The 19,604-nt window shown below is 37.0% G+C and overlaps 1 protein-coding gene across 5 annotated transcripts in view; it reads right to left on the bottom strand.

Moving 5' to 3' along the window:
* TMEM117 (transmembrane protein 117) overlaps positions 1-19,604 on the bottom strand; it is a 603,954-nt gene that overhangs the window by 199,272 nt on the left and 385,078 nt on the right. For all 5 annotated transcript variants that reach the window (XM_061416386.1, XM_061416387.1, XM_061416385.1 and 2 more), the window contains one exon: positions 16,139-16,236. In XM_061416386.1, coding sequence (XP_061272370.1) covers positions 16,139-16,236 — 98 coding nt within the window. The remainder of the gene's footprint in view (positions 1-16,138; positions 16,237-19,604) is intronic.

Below are 19,604 nucleotides of genomic sequence, written 5' to 3' on the forward strand. Positions count from 1 at the left end.
TCACAAGGATGTAAAGATTCTTCAATATACACAAATCAATCAATATAATACACCACATTAACAAATTGAAAAATAAAAACCATATGATTATCTCAATAGATGCAGAGAAAGCCTTTGACAAAATTCAACATCCATTTATGATAAAAACCCTCCAGAAAGCAGGAAAAGAAGGAACATACCTCATAATAAAGGCTATATATGACAAACCCACAGCAAACATTATCCTTAATGGTGAAAAACTGAAAGCATTTCTCCTAAAATCAGGAACAAGACAAGGGTGCCCACTTTCACCACTACTATTCAACATAGTTTTGGAAGTCTTGGTCACAGCAATCAGAGCAGAAAAAGAAATAAAAGGAATCCAAATTGGAAAAGAAGAAGTAAAACTCTCACTGTTTGCAGATGACATGATCCTCTACATAGAAAACCCTAAAGACTCCACCAGAAAACTATTAGAGCTAATCGATGAATATAGTAAAATTGCAGGATATGAAATCAGCACACAGAAATCCCTTGCATTCCTGTACGCTAATGAGAAAATAGAAAGAGAAATTAAGGAAACAATTCCATTCACCATTGCAACGAAAAGAATAAAATACTTAGAAATATATCTACCTAAAGAAACAAAAGACCTATATATAGAAAACCATAAAACACTGGTGAAAGAAATCAAAGAGGACACAAATAGATGGAGAAATATACTGTGTTCATGGATCAGAAGAATCAATATACTGAAAATGTGTATGCTACCCAAAGCAATCTATAGATTCAATGCAATCCCTATCAAGCTACCAACGGTATTCTTCACAGAGCTAGAACAAATAATTTCACAATTTGTATGGAAATACAAAAAACCTCGAATAGCCAAAGCAATCTTGAGAAAGAAGAATGGAACTGGAGGAATCAACTTGCCTGACTTCAGGCTCTACTACAAAGCCACAGTCATCAAGACAGTATGGCACTGGCACAAAGACAGAAATATAGATCAATGGAACAAAACAGAAAACCCAGAGATAAATCCATGCACCTATGGACACCTTATCTTTGACAAAGGAGGCAAGAATATACAATAGAGAAAAGACAACCTCTTTAACAAGTGGTGCTGGGAAAACTGGTCAACCACTTGTAAAAGAATGAAACTAGAACACTTTATAACACCATACACAAAAATAAACTCAAAATGGATTAAAGATCTAAGTGTAAGACCAGAAACTATAAAATTCCAAGAGGAGAACATAGGCAAAACACTCTCCGACATAAATCACAGCAGGATCCTCTATGACCCACCTCCCAGAATATTGGAAATAAAAGCAAAAATAAACAAACGAGACCTAATTAAAATTAAAGGCTTCTGCACAACAAAGGAAACTATAAGCAAGGTGAAAAGACAGCCTTCAGAATGGGAGAAAATAATAGCAAATGAAGCAACTGACAAAGAATTAATCTCAAAAATATACAAGCAACTCCTGCAGCTCAATTCCAGAAAAATAAATGACACAGTCAAAAAATGGGCCAAAGAAGTAAACAGACATTTCTGCAAAGAAGACATACAGATGGCTAACAAACACATGAAAAGATGCTCAACATCACTCATTATCAGAGAAATGCAAATCAAAACCACAATGAGGTACCATTTCATTCCAGTCAGAATGGCTGCGATCCAAAAGTCTACAAGCAATAAATGCTGGAGAGGGTGTGGAGAAAAGAGAGCCCTCTTACACTGTTGGTGGGAATGCAAACTAGTATAGCCACTATGGAGAACAGTGTAGAGATTCTTTAAAAAAGTGGAAATAGAACTGCCATATGACCCAGCAATCCCACTGCTGGGCATACACACCAAGGAAACCAGAACTGAAAGAGACACGTGTACCCCAATGTTCATCGCAGCACCGTTTATAATAGCCAGGACATGGAAGCAACCTAGATGTCCATCAGCAGACGAATGGATGACAAAACGATGGTACATATACACAATGGAGTATTACTCAGCCATTAAAAAGAATACATTTGAACCAGTTCTAATGAGGTGGATGAAACTGGAGCCTATAATACAGAGTGAAGTAAGCCAGAAAGAAAAACACCAATACAGTTATACTAGCACATATATATGGCATTTAGAAAGATGGTAATGATAACCCTGTATACAAGACAAAAGAGACACAGATGTATAGAACAGTCTTTTGGACTCTGTGGGAGAGGGCAAGGGTGGGATGATTTGGGAGAATGGCATTGAAACATGTATATTATCATATGTGAAACGAATTGCCAGTCCAGGTTGGATGCATGATACGGAGTGCTCGGGGCTGGCGCACTGGGATGACCCAGAGGGAGGGGATGGGGAGGGAGGTGGGAGGGGGGTTCAGGATGGGGAACACATGTACACCCATGGCGGATTCATGTCAATGTATGGCAAAACCAATACAATATTATAAAGTAATTAGCCTCCAATTAAAATAAATAAATTTTTATTAAAAAATAAAAATAAATAATAAGTAAATCAAGCCAAGAGGAAAAATGCTGTTTGCTTATTAGAAAAATGAAACAAAAATAAAATAAAATAAAATAAAAAATAAAACTCAGAAGTTTGTAAATACTAAAATACAAGGCCCTGTACAAAGTGAGAGACCATGCAACACATATGTACTAATTTAAAAAATGAAGAAAATGTGCTTTTCTGGAGTTTCATTCTTATTCTAAATAACAATGAAAAGGATAGTCAAATATATGGTTTTTCCAGTAGTCATGTATGGATATGAGAGCTGGACTATAAAGAAGGCTGAGCCCCAAAGATGCTTTGATGCTTTCAGATTGTGGTGTTATATAAGACTCTGAGAGTCCCCTGGACAGCAAGGAGATCAAACTAGTTAATCCTAAAGGGAATCAACCCCTAATATTTACTGGATGCTGAAGACCACTTTGGCCACCTGATGTGAAGAACTGACTCATTGGAAAAGATCCTGATTCTGGGAAAGACTGAGGGTGGGAGGAGAAGTGGGCAACAGAAGATGGAATGGTTAGATGACATCCCTGACTCAACGGACATGAGTTTGAGCATACTCTGAAAGATAATGAAGGACAGGGAAGCCTGGCATGTTGCAGTACATGGAATCACAAAGAGATGGGCACAACTTAGCAGCTGAACAACAACAACAATACTGGTATAAAGTTTTTTAAAATGACATTTTATATTTAGGAAAATAACATAATGTCTAATACCCATATGCAAAAGTTCCCCTTTCTGTTTTGAACCAAAGAACATTTAAAAAGTCAAGATAATACTTCTCAACTATGTCCTTCCATAATTGACCATCTTAAAATAAAAGATGGCCCACCAAAGTCAGAAGTGCTTGGTTAACCTCAAAAACAGTGTTGATTTGTACAATATAATCTGACAAAAGCTGAAATTCAGGAGAACTGATGACAAGAAACCACCATGGAGTAGAAGAAGAGTAGAGATGACAGTGTAATTGGCAAATGGCAAGGTAGAGAGTGTATGCATGCTAAGTTACTTCAGTCATGTCTGACTCTTTTTGACCCTAAGGACTATACCCACCAGACTCCTCTATCCATGGGATTTCCCAGGCAAGAATATTGGAGTGGGCTGCCATTTCCTCCTCCAGGGGTTCTTCCTAATCCAGGGATGGGAACCAAATCTCCTGCATTGCAGGCAGATTCTTTACCACTGAGCCACCAGGGAAGCCCAAGGTGGACAGTAAATGTGGGCAATCCTTTCAAGAAATATGAGCTGAAGCGGGAGAGAATTGGAAAAGGTTACAATACCTGGTATTTGTTTTCTTCTTAGAACTTATCATTATTTATAATTTTATTTGCTTATTTATTTTTACTAAATCAACAATCTAGTTGGTAAGAAAGACAGCAAATCATGTGAGGCAAGAACTATGTATGTTTCCTGTTTACTGTTGCATTCACATTAGAAAGTCTAATACAGGCAATAGTGTGTTATTCACTCAGTTGTGTCTGACTCTTTGTGACTCCATGGACTGTAGACCACCAGGCTCCTCTGTCCATGGAGTTCTCCAGGCAAGAATACTGGAGTAGGTTGCTATTCCCTTCTCCAGGGCATCTTTCCAACTCAGGTTTGGTCTCCTGCATTGCAGGCAGATTCTTTACCATTTGATGAATAAATGAGTGAGACAAGCTTGCATGTTTCGTTGATCACTCCGGAGCAAAGCTTTGTCCAGCTTACACATAAAGCTGGACAAGAACACACTGGTTCTTGTTTGGTTTCTGAAATGTGAGTCACTCATATGCCCAGCCATTATAATCAGATTTTATTTAACATTTAGGCTAAATAAAGGGCTTCCCTGATAGTTCAGTTGGTAATGAATCTGCCTGCAATGCAGGAGACCCTGGTTCTATTCCTGGGTCGGGAATATCCGCTGGAGAAGGGATAGGCTACCCACTCCACCACTCCAGTATTCTTGGGCTTCCCGTATGGTTCAGCTGTTAAAGAATCTGCCTGCAATGCAGAAGACCTGGATTTGATCCCTGGGTTGGGAAGATTACCTGGAGAAAGGAAAGGCTGTATTCTTTCCTGTATTCTGGCCTGGAGAATTCCATGGCCTGGAGAAATCCACGGGATTGCAAAGAGTCAGACATGACTGAACAACTTTAAATTTCACTTTAGGCTAAAAATACACATGTGAGAACAAACTTAGTCTCATCTGATCTGACACTTGCCTATACATTCTATCTCTAGTTCATCAGAAAGCTTCCCAGGTGCAACATCAAGCATCAAAGTAGTTCAGTCTTTAACATGGTTAATGAATCCATCCTTTCTTCTAAAGCAAGAAGGTACAGGGAGATCTGCCCAGCAGGGGAAAATGTAGGAATAGGATATTCTGAAAACAAGAGGGGGCATTAAGGAACCAGAACTGCTGGGGGGAATTCAGAAAGAAAGAAACTGTACATGGGTGATGACTGTCCCAGGCCTCAGCTTGTCTTGGATGAACCTTGCCCTGTATTCTTTAACTGCCTTAGTTTTGATCAGTGGCTCATGAAATAAACAATGATTCATTCCTAGTTGATAACAGTAAAAGATCTGCCTTGCAGAGAACGTTGAAGTATCATTTACCAGCAATCCTGGTTTGAAAACCAATCAATTGTGAGCTTCCAACAGTGAATGATATACCACAGAGACTGAGTTGGTGGCTCGCCCATCTCAGCACTGAATGTAAACCAAAATAAATCATGGGCACTAAACAACCAGCTGTACTTGGTGACACTGAGACTTTGTTGTTGTCTCATTCAGACTGCAAAAAGCTGATGGACAGTTAGGATGGGAGTAATTTAAATAAAGATTGACAGCTCTTCTGAAATACTAATTATCTCCTGAATAGGAAACTTTAATTCTAACAGGCAGGTTTTGACCAAAGCCCACAAAAACAAACACTTTTTTTTTTTAAGGAGGACTTTTTATGCTAGAAGGGACAGTTTAAGACATTTGTACTGTGGTACTTTGCATATAATATATATACAGGATGAAGATAAATACCTTAAAATATTCCACTAATAGTTACTAGGGAAATAGCAAGAGTGAAGATAATATTTGGGCTTTCTAATAGGTAGAGTCATAGAAATACTTGGAATTTTGTTAATATGAAAGACTTGCATTTTTACTCTATTAGAGAAAGTGGGATAGGGTGCATTAATGAGAAAGAAGGAAAAGACCAGCAAGGGTTCCTACACTGCTGAGATGAATTGAGTCACTAAACTTGGTTAAATGCTGCTTTTTTCCTTCTAGAATTTATTGTTTCTATATTAATTTTGTGCATTTATACTATTATATGTGAACTCAGGGACCTTAGAAAACATGACCTATACTTTAGAAAGTATAGGCCTCCCAGCCCAGGGGAGTACTCCATATGACCAGTAAATTTAAAACAAGAGGAATAATTCTGTTCTATCAATAACTGTTACACAGAAAAACTATGTAGTATTTCCAACCCATTATTAAAGGGCATTTTCTTTCAAAGATTTATAAATCAAAGGATTGTTCCTGGGCTCAGGGTTGCTATTCCAGGCTTAGCAATTAAAGTAAAAGCCTATAATGGGGAGGTTCATGTGTGCTAAGTTCCTTCAGTTGTGTCCGACTCTGTGACCCTATGGACTGTAGCCTGGCACACTCCTCCATCCATGGGATTCTCCAGGCAAGAATACTGGAGTGGATTTCCATGCCCTCCTCCAGGGGATCCTCCCCACTCAGTGACAGAACCCACATCTCTTACTTGTCCTGCACTGGCAGGCAGGTTCTTTACCACTAGTGCCACCTGGGAAGCCCCATAAGAGGGAAGTACTAGTAAATAAGATACACCAATTTACTGAATTCCTTTTCCTTAAACTTAACTCACCTTTAAGAGATGAGGGAAAGATCCTAAATTTAAAATTTTCAGGGTCAGTGTGTGGCTAATGTTAAGTCCCTGTAGAAACATATCCCATGCTATTTTAATTGACTTTTTAGTGTAGGTAAAGCACATAATTTATAACCAAGATGATTTTTTTAAACTTAAAATAAACATTTCTAAACATTTTTCAGAAAATAACTCCTAAGCACTATCAGTCTTCTTATAAACATATCAGTTAATCAAAAAGTCAAAATACTTTTAATTATCCTCATCATTTTCAGTGAAGTCTTCTATCTGAAGAAATTTTCAGTAATGTCATAGAGTATCTTAGATTTGACAGTCCTCACCAAAGTAGTCAACATGACAAGGGTATATTTAATGCTTACTGCGTACCAGGAACACAGTCCTAGGGACATGGTAAGATGCTATCATGCTCTCAAGTAATGTGATCTGAGCAGAAATATGGAGAGAACTGAGTCACCATTTGACTTTAATACATTTCTTTAAACTTTTAAAGATTTTTAATTTAAAACTCTATTAACTATTTATTCTCTATCTTCCTACTAAAACATGAAAATAACAAACAGTAAATTGTCACCACAGAATTTAAGAGCTTTTCATTCAATATGTGGGCAGCAAATAATTTGAAATGAGCTCTATCTCTTGGGGGAAAAATGAATATGCTCTGGATGAAACAAATACATTAATAACCAAATCAGTAAACTATATTTAAATTTTCCTGGGAAATATTAATTTTTAAATATAAATGTTCCTCTAGTTTTCTCTCTTACCTTCTGAATTCCCTCACTGTTCTTCTTTCCTCCTCTTCTAAACATGGGTTTACCCTTGATACAAGAGAGGTACAAATCTGGAATACATCAGCAACATTCCAGAAAACCATTCTTGTCAAGCTCATCACTGGTGGTAATTTTAGAGTGAAGTCCCATTGACACTTTGCATTTTGATCTCATTTGATATATCACCAGCATTTCACTGTTGACATAATTGTCTCTTGACATTCTCTCTTTTCTTGGAATCCATGACACACCTTTTTTGGAATTTTCATTCTTTTTGTCCCCTCTTTCTCTGTCTTCTCTGAAGATGCCTCTTCTGCCTGCTCCTAAATAAAAGAGCTCTGCAGGTTTATTCTAGCAGATCTTTTCACTCTGTGTGTGTGTGTGTGTGTGTGTGTGTGTGCACGCGCATGGGCACACACGCGCTAAGTCGCTTCAGTTGTGCCATATTCTTTGCAACCCTGTGGACCATAGCCTGCCAGGCTCCTCTAACCATGGGATTCTTCAGGTAAGAATACTGGAGTGGGTTGCCATGCCCTCCTCCAGGGGATTTTCCTCACTCAGGAATCGAACCCATTCTCTTATGAGTCCCGCATTGGCAGGCAGTTCTTTACCTCTAGCGTCACCTGGGAAGCCCTCTTTTTATTCTACACTCACTCAAACACTGTATATATGTAGATAATAACATCTACAAAAGTATACAAATGTAAATCAAAATACAAACGTTAGTTGTATTTTTGTCTCAGACATCACTCCTTAGCTTCACGTCCATATAGAGAACTGCATAGTAGGTATCTCAATTAGTACAAGAACATGCTCAAGTCTGGATTTGGTACACCTCTACTTAAGACTTAGTCCTCCACCAGGATCTCCTATCTCAGTGAGTACCATAATCATTCTTTTAGTGGCTCAGGCCTAACCACTCAACAATACCCTGAACTTCCACATACCTAACCAGTCATCATGTTTCTGGCTACTCCTTATCCTGGATGACATCTCACCCCTAGGTAAACCATCCCTATAGCTCACCTCAAACAATATCACAGCACTTACAGTTGGTAGGTATTTCCTCCTACGACCATATTTCTCACAGGACAGAACATTATGCTGTCAGAGTCCTTATTTTCTCTTTCAAAGTTGTATTCTCAGCATCATAGAGAGCACCTGGTGCTCATAATACCAGTTGTAACATCTCCTGTTGTTCAGTTGCTCATTTGTGTCCAACTCTTTTCAAGCCCATGGACTGCAGCACACTAGGCTTCCCTGTCCTTCACTATCTCTCTGAGTTTGCTCAAACTCATGTCCATGGAGTCAGTGATGCCATCCAACCATCTCATCCTCTGTTGCCCCCTTCTCCTCCTGCCCTCAATCCTTCCCAGCATCAAGGTCTTTTCCAGGGAGTCACCAGTTTGCATCAGGTGGTCAAAGTATTGTAGCTTCAGTTTCAGCATCAGTCCTTTCAGTGAATATTCAGGGTTGATTTTTTTCAGGATATACTGGTTTGATCTCATTGCTTTCCAAAGGACTCTCAAGAGTCTTCTCCAGCTCACAATTTGAAAGCATCAGTTCTTTGGCACTCAGCTTTCTTTGTGGTTCAACATCCATACATGACTACCAGAAAAACCATAGCTTTGACTATAGGAACCTTTGTCAGCAACATGATGTCTCTGCTTTTTAATACGCTGTCTAGGTTTTTCTTTGGAGAAATAAATGGCAACACACTCCAGTATTCTTGCCTGGAAAATTCCATGGACAGAGGAGCCTGTGGACTACAGTCTACGGGGTCGCAAAGAGTCAGACATGACTGAGCAACTGTGCATACATAGGTGTGTCATAACTTTTCTTCCAAAGAGCAAGCGTCTTTTAATTTCATGGCTGCAGTCAGCATCCTCAGTGATTTTGGAGCCCAAGAAAACAAAAGCTGCCATTGTTTCCATAACATACCATTCACTTCAGTTCAGTCTCTCAGTCGTGCCTGACTCTTCGCGACCCCATGAATCGCAGCACGCCAGGCCTCCCTGTCCATCACCAACTCCCGGAGTTCACCCAGACTCACGTCCATCGAGTCAGTGATGCCATCCTGCCATCTCATCCTCTGTCATCCCCTTCTCCTCTTGCCCCCAATCCCTCCCAGCATCAGAGTCTTTTCCAGTGAGTCAACTCTTCGCATGAGGTGGCCAAAGTACTGGAGTTTCAGCTTTAGCATCATTCCTTCCAAAGAAATCCCAGGGCTGATCTTCAGAATGGACTGGTTGGATCTCCTTGCAGTCCAAGGGACTCTCAAGAGTCTTCTCCAACACCACAGTTCAAAAGCATCAATGCTTCGGCGCTCAGCCTTCTTCACAGTCCAACTCTCACATCCATACATGACCACAGGAAAAACCATAGCCTTGACTAGACGGACCTTTGTTGGCAAAGTAATGTCTCTGCTTTTGAATATGCTATCTAGGTTGGTCATAACTTTCCTTCCAAGGAGTAAGCATCTTTTAATTTCATGGCTGCAGTCACCATCTGCAGTGTTTTTGGAGCCCAGAAAAATAAAGTCTGACACTGTTACCACTGTTTCCCCATCTATTTCCCATGAAGTGAACATACCATAATACCAGGTAAAACAAAGTAGTAACAACTGACACACATGGTAAGTAATAAAGCCAGGACTGAAAGTCAGGCAACCTGCTCCAGTTGTGCTTCTAACTACTTCTAACCATATTGTACCCAGTGCTTAAGCATTTACTTAAATAAGTTAATGACAATAAGACTTTTTCTTAATTCCACAAAATTATGTATCGAAGGGCATGTGTATTAATGGCCAGGCATAAATATATGATTGAGAGTTAAATCCCTAAGGCATAAATATAAAATCTACTTTTTACATGAAAATCACCAAGTGATATAACACATCAGTCTGACAAAACAGTAATGCAACATCAATCATCTATTTATCCAGCAGTAGGAAACTCAACATTTAACAAGAAAACCAGGTGAAGCATATCCTTGGATCCATGCACTGTGAAGTAGCCAGATTTAAATAGAGCCTGTTAACTTAGTGTAGTGTATAAGGTGAAGGTGACTGATTCAATAGGTACAGTTACATGACCTGGGCTAAAAATGTTCTGCTTTTCCTCACAGAGGCAGCTTTTAATTAAAGATAGACAACTGTATAAAGAGGCATGTTGATGTGGAAGGAAGGCTGAAGGCAAAAAGACAAAATCCATCCAGAGAGAAGATATGGGCTCATTTATTACTTGGGAAGTGAGGCAAAAAAACTGTGCATACTCTAGTTGCCCCTGGAACCTTTCATGAATTATTGTCTACTGCAAAAATTTTGCTATAATGATGATGGAATTATACAGAACATATTAAATTATAATTAGTATCCTCTCTATTAAAAATCAATATGCAGTACTTTTCTAGTTAAAAATGTAGAGTCAGAGAATCTTGAAGTTTGATGAAAATTTTAAGTGATTTATCTTTTTTCTCATTCAATGTGAAAATCCTGTATAGCATCCCTGAAGGATTATGTAGTAGTCTTAGCAGGAATACTTCCACTGATGGGGAATTTAGCAGGACATCAGGCAGGCTCATTCAGCACTCAGAGGCTCATGTTATTAGGGCATTCTTTCATACTTGGACCTAAATCTGTTTCATGGGACTTACACTCATTGACTCATATCTTAGTCCACTTGGGCTGTAATGGCAAAGTATCACACACTGGGTGACACATATACACCAGACATCTATTTCTCACAATTCTGGAGGCCTGAAGTCCAAGACGAAGGTATCAGCATGGTCAAGTTTGGTGAGACCCTCCTTCCTAATTTATTACTGGTGCCTTCTCAGTGTGTCCTCACATGGTAGAACGGGCTGTGGCCTTTTTTTATAAATGCACCAGTCCCATTTCTACAGGCACCACCATCACCACCTAAGCACCTCCCAAAGGTCCTACAGAGGACATCGAGAGTTCAACATAGGAATTTGGAGGGACACAAACATTCAGACTAAAGCAGTCCATATTCTGCTCTCTGGAGTAAAGCAGACAGAATTACTCTCTAACACCTTAATCTTACAATAAAAAATAGCACTGCAGAGCTGAAAAGGACTGCATGAAGTAACAAACATCCCTTTTACAGAAAAGAAAGTGGAAACTCAAAGTAGAAATATAGGACATACATCTGGATATTAGTAAAGCTATTACTAAAACCCTTCTGACTGATATTTCCCTAATTCTCCAGTCCTTTTTATTACTTTATTTCATTTATTATTATTGTTATCATGTTACTCTCCCACACATATATATTAAGACAATAATAATTTCTTGATTAGCTCTTGTCTGGTCAAATAACCTTGTTAGACTTGAGTAATAACCATAATACTCAAAGTAGAAAAACCAGCATCAGCTCATTTGTTTCTCAGTCAAGAATAAAGATAATCATGATCAAAAGATGCCAGCCCAAACCATAAGGGCACTAGACAAAGTACTTTTAAAAAAATATATAAAGTGAAAAAGTTAGTTTAAAACTCAACCTTCAAAAAGCTAAGATCATGGCATCCAGTCCCATCAATTCATGGCAAGTAGATGGGAAACAATGGAAACAGGGAGAGACTTTATTTTTTTGGGCTCCAAAATCACTGAAGATGGTGACTGCAGCCATGAAATTAAAAGACGCTTGCTCCTTGGAAGGAAAGCTTTGACCAACCTAGATAGCATATTAAAAAGCAGAGACCTTACTTTATCAACAAAGGTCCATTTAGTCAAAGCTATGTTTTTTCCAGTAGTCATGTATGGATGTGAGAGTAGGACTGCAAAGAAAGATGAGCACCCAAGAATTGATGCTTTTGAACTGTGGTGTTGGGGAAGACTCTTGAGAGTCCCTTGGACTGCAAGGAGATCCAACCAATTAATCCTTAAGGAAATCAGTCCTGAATATTCATTGGAAAGACTGATGCTGAAGCTGAAACTCCAAAACTTTGGCCACATGATGCGAAGAACTGACTTATTGGAAAAGATTCTAATGCTGGGAAAGATTGAAGGCAGCAGAAGGGGATGACAGAGGATGAGATGGTTGCATGGCATCACCAAGTGGATGGACATGAGTTTGAGCAAACTCCAGGAGTTGGTGATAGAGAAGCCTGGCATGCTGCAGTCCATGGAGTTGAAAGAGCTGGACATGACTGAGTGACTAAACTGAACTGAATCATCAAATACAGAAAAAATGAAATGCAATCTCTTCTGTGCAACAGAGTAGAATGGAAGAGGTCGGTTATATCCAGACACACATAGCCATACACTATGCTTTCCAAGTCTAAGCATCTAATTAATCACAGGCCACAATTTTTACCAAATGCTTTGGCACTATAACATCTGCACTGCCATTTTTCTAGCCTCCATCATTGGTTTCCTTGCCATTTTCTGTCCAGCCCTTAAAAGAGAAAAATTTTCACCTTCTGCTGTGACAGCACTCCACTTTTTAGGGTACATAAGGACAGGCTGGTTTTTGTTGCCCTATCAAACATCCCCAAATCTCAGTGGCTTAACATTTGCAAAGACTTATTTCTCACTTACACTACATGTGTTTTAAGGATGCTGGCTCTATTCTGGTCATTCATGGAGCCTGAATGACAAGGGCTCCAGCTAGACTCAAACTCCAACAGTGGCTACCAAGAAAGGAGCCATTTTCAATGTTTCTCATTGGCAATTAAATGCTTCTACTTAGAGGTAACCCATGTCTCTTCCACTCACATTTTAATTGATCAAAACAAGTCATGTGATCAGAGGGTGCAGAAGAGTGCAATCCTCTTAATGTGTCTCCAGGGCAAGGAACTGAAGTATCTGTGAAGCTCGAATGACCCACCAGCTCTCCCAGTTTCTTCTTCCACTGATTCTCCTACTAATTACAGAAGAGTGTCTTCCCTTATTTTTTAATATAAGACTTTGGGAAATATCTTTGCAACATGTTTTCCCTCAAAAGCATATAAATTATGTCTCCAGAGAGTAAATAGAGCAGGGAGATGGACGCTAACATAAGTATTATCCTACTTGTTATTTTATGTCCATGTTTATGTACACATTTACTTCAGATACAGGTGAGTGAAAATAGGCTTTGGGCGTCCCTCTGGAAAATAGAACAGTATGTAGCATTAACTTGGGGCTTCCCTGGTGGCTGAGACATAAAGAATTATCCTGCAACGCAGGAGACTCGGGTTCAATTTCTGGATCAGGAAGATCCCCTGGATCAAAGAATGGCTATCCATTGCAGTATTCTTGCCTGGAGAATTCCATGGACAGAGAAGCCTGGAAGGCTACAGTCCATGAGGTTGCAAAGATCAGACACAACTGACCACACACACATTATAGCATTAATTTAGGATTAGATTTTAAACTTGTATTCTTTGTAGTTAACAAAAGGCCTGGGAATGGGGCTTTGGAAGGGTAGTTCTATAGTCTGTCCTTTTGCATTTAGTATTTTCAAACCTACCGTAGTTGAGTCTCCTCCAAGGCTTAAAGGCCCATGAAATAAATATACCTTTGCACATTTACTGAAAGAAAGAACCATTTCCTCCAGTGTAGAAACATCTATTACTAAGAATCAAGGAAGAACTTAGCCACATAGTTGCAAATGAAATACCTTCTGACAGAATCAGAAATGTGAGTTAAAGCAGCTACATATAGGTAAAAGGTAAGTTTACAACAACATAATTGCATGTTGTAATGTTTAAACTCTGGCACACAATCACACTGCAACTTATAAAGCCTTTCCTTTGCAAAATTTCTTTACTACAGATTTCTTTTGTTTACATAAATTCATCTCTCCTTAACTAGGGAAAAACCAAAAAAAAAAAAAAAAACCTCTTTTTGAATGGGTGACACAGAGTACGTAAATACTATCTTTTATTTCATTTAAAACCTTGCCAATGATTTCTATATTTTTATCTCCTAGAGCTAAAAAAAAAAAATGTTCTTTATACTTGCTAAATACCTTTTATCTGAAAAGTAGAAACAAAAAAGGAGATTTCTTTGCTTCCCACATAATTTCCTTATTCACCTTTTTACATCAGATTTTCCTTTTTTTAAAACCATGAATACTGTTGTCAAGATAATCTGACTATATGCAATGGATAAAATAGGAAAAAATATGTTCAAATTGGTATTTAAATTTTCCTCCAGTTGTTTTATGCTCTCCATGCTCTGAAATATAACAATGAAAAATCATCTCTCAAATATATTATCTAATACACAAAGTGTGTGTTAGTTGCTTAGTTGTGTCTGACTCTTTGCAACTGTAGCCTGCAATAATCAATGGGCTGCCTCTGCAGATACATTTAATAATACAAAATATCTGTAAACATAGTAAATGGATTAAAAAAAAATGACTATCTTAGTCATTTATTTTTGGCCACTCCGAGGGGCATGTGGGATCTTACTTCCTTGACCAGGGATTGAACCCATGTGCCCTACAATGGGAGCACTGAGTCTTGACCACTGGACTGCCAGGGAAATCCTCCACAGTAAATGGATATTTTAAAAGAGACATAGCCCATAAACACTTTCAATATTAGAGTTTATCTCCTTTTAAATCATGGTTCTTAAAATCCCTGTACAGAATTCTATAGGATAGAATGATCTTCCAGAATTTCACACTCTTATTTAGCATCATTACCTAAATAATGATTAAGGATAATCATTTGGAATTTGCACACCAATGTATCCTTGGTTTTTCTAAAGATAATCTAGTGTAAAGATTAAGAATTGGAGCCTTCAAGTCAGAGACCTATACTTATAGTAATAACACTTACTTATAGGGTTATCAGGATGAAATGAGTAAATACTCAGTACAGAGACTGGAGCAAAACATACCTTCAGTAAATACATGCTATAATTATTATATTATATATTATCTGGTCAAGCTACATGGGAGCTTACAAATAGGAAAAGATATAAAGTTAAATGCATCATAAAAATAGGCCACACTTGACTCATAGAGACAAGTTGTGAATAAACATCTACAAAATCATATTCATTTTTATAGTAGTAAAAAATTATTTTTGTTTACTTGCTAATAATTGAATTCAAAATACTTTATATTGAAAGCAATATTTAGTAATATTGCTAAAGCATAAAGATAGCTTAGAGTGTATACTTTCTTCCAAGTACTTAGTGACCATGATTTTTGGAGTCTGTACATGAAAAAATAAAATCTCTGAATTAAATCCAAGAATAAAGAGATTTTATTTTTTCTTTTTGAAATGCAGGTAAGCAGTATGTACTTTATGCAATTTATGAAGTTCAAATTATCATCAGTTACAAGGCTTCTGAGTGTCAGAGTAGATAACTTTTCACGCATCAGGTTGAATCCCTGTGCTTGCGCGGTGTCACACAGCCTGGTGAAGTGCCCTTCTTGCTGTTTCTGTATTCCTACCATTTCTGTCTAAGCTTGTTCAAATATATATAAATAACATTGACTCCACCAAAAAACAAAGTTCTATAAGACATGGATTGTTTTCTCACTGCAATAATTGGGCTGGACAACTAAAGGAAATTACATAAAGAAGTGCCAATCTGTAGCGATTGTGCCAATCTGTAGTGATCTGTAGCGAATTTCCCTCCGTGTATGATTTCTTCAAAGCAAAAGTACATCCTGTCAAATATGTTGGAAATTCAGTATTTACTGAATTTTATATCAGATTTCACGGAAAAGTCTAGCTTATTTTTACTGAGTCAAAAACCTACTTACCTCTGATAAAATCTTATTTGCTTTACTGTATTAGTAAATGTATCTCTTGTAAATGGGTATATGCAACAATGTGTAGGCAAAAAGTGATTAGTTAGGATAATGGTTTTCATCATTTCAATGATGGAGCATAGTGTCCACTAGAAATGCCTCTCTAGTTAGAATTCTATATATTTAAAGAAAACTAAATCCAACTCAAGTCCTTTGTGAATGAGGCAAGGCACAGTCAATAAATGAAACAGTCTCTTACCAGAATAAAATGATTCTAACATTTCCTTTCTTCCAGAAAGCTCTTGCAGATTTTCCCCAATCAGGATAGGGTTTGTCCTGAAGCATCATATCAGTGACCTGCAACAATGAAAGAAACTTATTAGGCACTTTCATAAATAAATCTTCCATTCAGCTTTAAATATATATATATATATATACACACACACACACATAAATTATATATATATATATAAAACCCACATTTTTCTAAGAATAAAATATGTATTTTAAAATTAGAACACATGCAGAGATAAAAATTACAAGGATATATTTCCTTCAGTTAAAAGTTTTCACAGTTCATTTGACTTTACATAATGAATGAGCATATTCAAGGTCGTTCAACATATCAAATAGTGCTATTTTTTTAAAAACACATCCATCAAGATGATCTTATATAAGGAAGCATCTTAAGATACTGTTAACTTCTCCATAGAAACAAAAACATAATATTTAAATTAAATGCCATATTCTTTTAAAATGTTTCTAAATCAGAAACTCCAAAATTCAAATATTTTCTGATGTGTTGAGATTTTTACCTATACTACTAATCAAAATAGTGACTTCTTTTTTCTCCCTTTTCCCTTTCAATGGTATGAACCCTTTTAAAAATGTATTTATTTATTTATTTCGCCACATCAGGTCTTAGTAGCAGCCCATGTGATCTTTCATTGTGGCATGCTGGCTCTTCTCTAGCTGTGGCACATGGGCTAGTTGTCCCGAGGCATGTAGGATCTTAGTTCCCAGATCAGGGACCAAACCCATGTCTCCTGCTTTGGGAGGTGGATTTTTTAAAAATGGACCGCCAAGGAAGTCCCATGACTTGAACCCTTTACATGGCACATTTATTCTAATTATCCAGCATTTTCTCAAAAATGCTATACCTCTTTTTCTCACACGCACAGATCCTGACATCTTGGGTAAAGTCACATCACCACCGTGATGCTTTTCCCTGTTACTTCCAACTGTGGTTCTTGAGTCATCCTTCTTATGTCACAGATCCCTTTCCACCTTCTATTTTACTCATTTATGTACTATTTCCCTCTCTTCTCTACATTTTAAAATTCTTGAAAGTGAAGATTTTTGTTGCCCTTTTAATGTCTAAGAATCTTTTACATAAAAGACTTCAAAATATTTGCTCAAAGAAGATACAAGGAAATGAATTGATATAAATGCATGCTTGTTTTTACAAATGCATTAACAGCTAGATAGGGGTAAGAGGATAACAGGTACAAATTCTTATATATAAAATAAATAAGCTAAAATGATATATTGTACAACACGGGGAATATAGTCAATATTTTATAACTTTAAATAGAGTATAATCTATAAAATACTGAATTATGTTGTACACCTGAAACTAATATAATACTGTAAATCAACTATGCTTCAATTTTAAAAAGCACAAAAATGCATTAACAAAGTAAACTTCTCACTGGCTACATCTCATATTAATAATTTCAAATATTAAAAATAATCATAAGTAAATAACCAATTACAAAAGTATTTTTAAAAAGCTGATAGATGGGGAATCTACTTTTTCTAATAAAAGAAAATGTATTGTGTATGTACACACACATGTTCCTTTTTTCACAAAATATACCTTCCTTTTAAGAGAATAGTTTTCATTAATTATATATTTAATTTATAGAGTTCAAATGAAAACAAAACAAATTCAAGATTAAGAAAATATATAGGATGAGATATACTGAATTGAGTAAGGAAACATTTTCATAATCAATTAAAATATACTTTTTCATGCTCTTTTAAAGTGTTAACACTACATTTAAGTGTGACTTCCAACAATGATCTGACTGGAATGGAATGGGTGAGATTTAATCATTTATGATGAAAGATTTTGACTGGGTAGAGGGGGGATGTCTTCTGGATCAGTGACCCCTTCAATACTACTGGAGTTTCTGTGGAAGGCACACCAATTCTCAGGCAAGCCCATCTTGATGTGCTATACAACATCTAAGAAATGGTCTCTAAAAACATTCACTGGCATGCTAGTGACTAAGATGAAATCAGAACAGAGGGTGAGGAGCCCAGTCTCCAGGAAATATTCACTCATTTCTTCTTTATACTCTCTTTTCAACATCACTTCTTGGATAGAACTCCCAAGCTTCTCTTGGTTGATGAGAACCAAAGCAAGTTCATGGACCATCACTGAGTAACACTGTGAATTTATTATACCTTTGTCTCACTCAGGGCTTACACCAACTTTGTGTGTGATGTGGTTGTACTATTGAATATGAAGATTCAAGCATAAGTAGTCTTAATATAAACTTTCAGTTTATTTCTTTAAATTGTTAATGACTTTGGTAATTGTGAATGCAAGTGATATGAATTCAAAAGGAAAAACACTTGTTTCATTTACTTTTAAAGGAAACTTATTTATTAATGACTTTATCATTTATTTTCTTCATGACACTTTACAATTACAAGATTTTATTTTCTCACTCAGACTACTGCCTATAGATTGTATCTTCAATCAAAAAAGATTCATATTTAACAGAATGAACAAAGGGAAGATGATAGAATAAAAGCAAACCATGAATCAAGTGAGTTACACGCTTACGAGAAAATGAGCAAAGACAAAAGCAGAGATATTTAAATTCCATATATTCTTGGGCATAAAAAGTTTTATATCATAACTCCCCTTAAGGAAAGAATTGCTATTCTTCCAAATATAATGACTTCATCCACTATTCCTTCATAACCGTCTTGAATAACAATTCTCTTGTCAAATTTTATTTTTTACAAAACCTCAAGGTTAAGTAAATAAATACTTAAATAAATATTTCATGTTTCACCAGTTTTGTAACAGATTTAATTAATTCTGTTCAACAATATTTATCCTGTTTCAGAAAGTGGCTGCATGGTAATAAATATTTTCAAGGTACAGAATGATTACTGGGTGGATTTTATTCAATTTTCAATGTTTTCTCCAGGGCACTTTCTGGGAAATACTTATTATATTTTCTAGAAGGAGGCAATCTGCTGCTATATACCAATTATTACAGCAGCATGTTTTGTAAAAATGACATTCAAGGATAAAGGCTTTTTTCAGGAAAACGGCAAGATGAGGCAAAGAACATTTTTCTAATGCCAGACAGCTGGTCTTTTTCACCCCCAGCTCCAACTCTTTATTTTAAGTCATATCATCAGATCAATGTCAGGTCACTAGCAGCTAAATTGGCAGGAGCAGAGACAGTCATTAAAGGGATGCATTCAATAAAGAAAAATCCAATTACCTTCTGCATTAGAGAAACCAAATGCATTTCTTGTGTTGGTCAAGGACAGTCTTTGTGGGGAAAGATGCAGGAAAGGGGTTGCTGAGGACAATGCAGAAAAAGGTTACTGTGTAACATAAACACAATGCAAAACTTGCTGATGCTTCTAAGGAAGATTATTAGAATTTGAAATTGTGGGACTTTCTAAGCCAA

This window comes from Bos javanicus, chromosome 5, assembly GCF_032452875.1.
Source record: "Bos javanicus breed banteng chromosome 5, ARS-OSU_banteng_1.0, whole genome shotgun sequence".
NCBI lineage: Eukaryota > Metazoa > Chordata > Mammalia > Artiodactyla > Bovidae > Bos > Bos javanicus.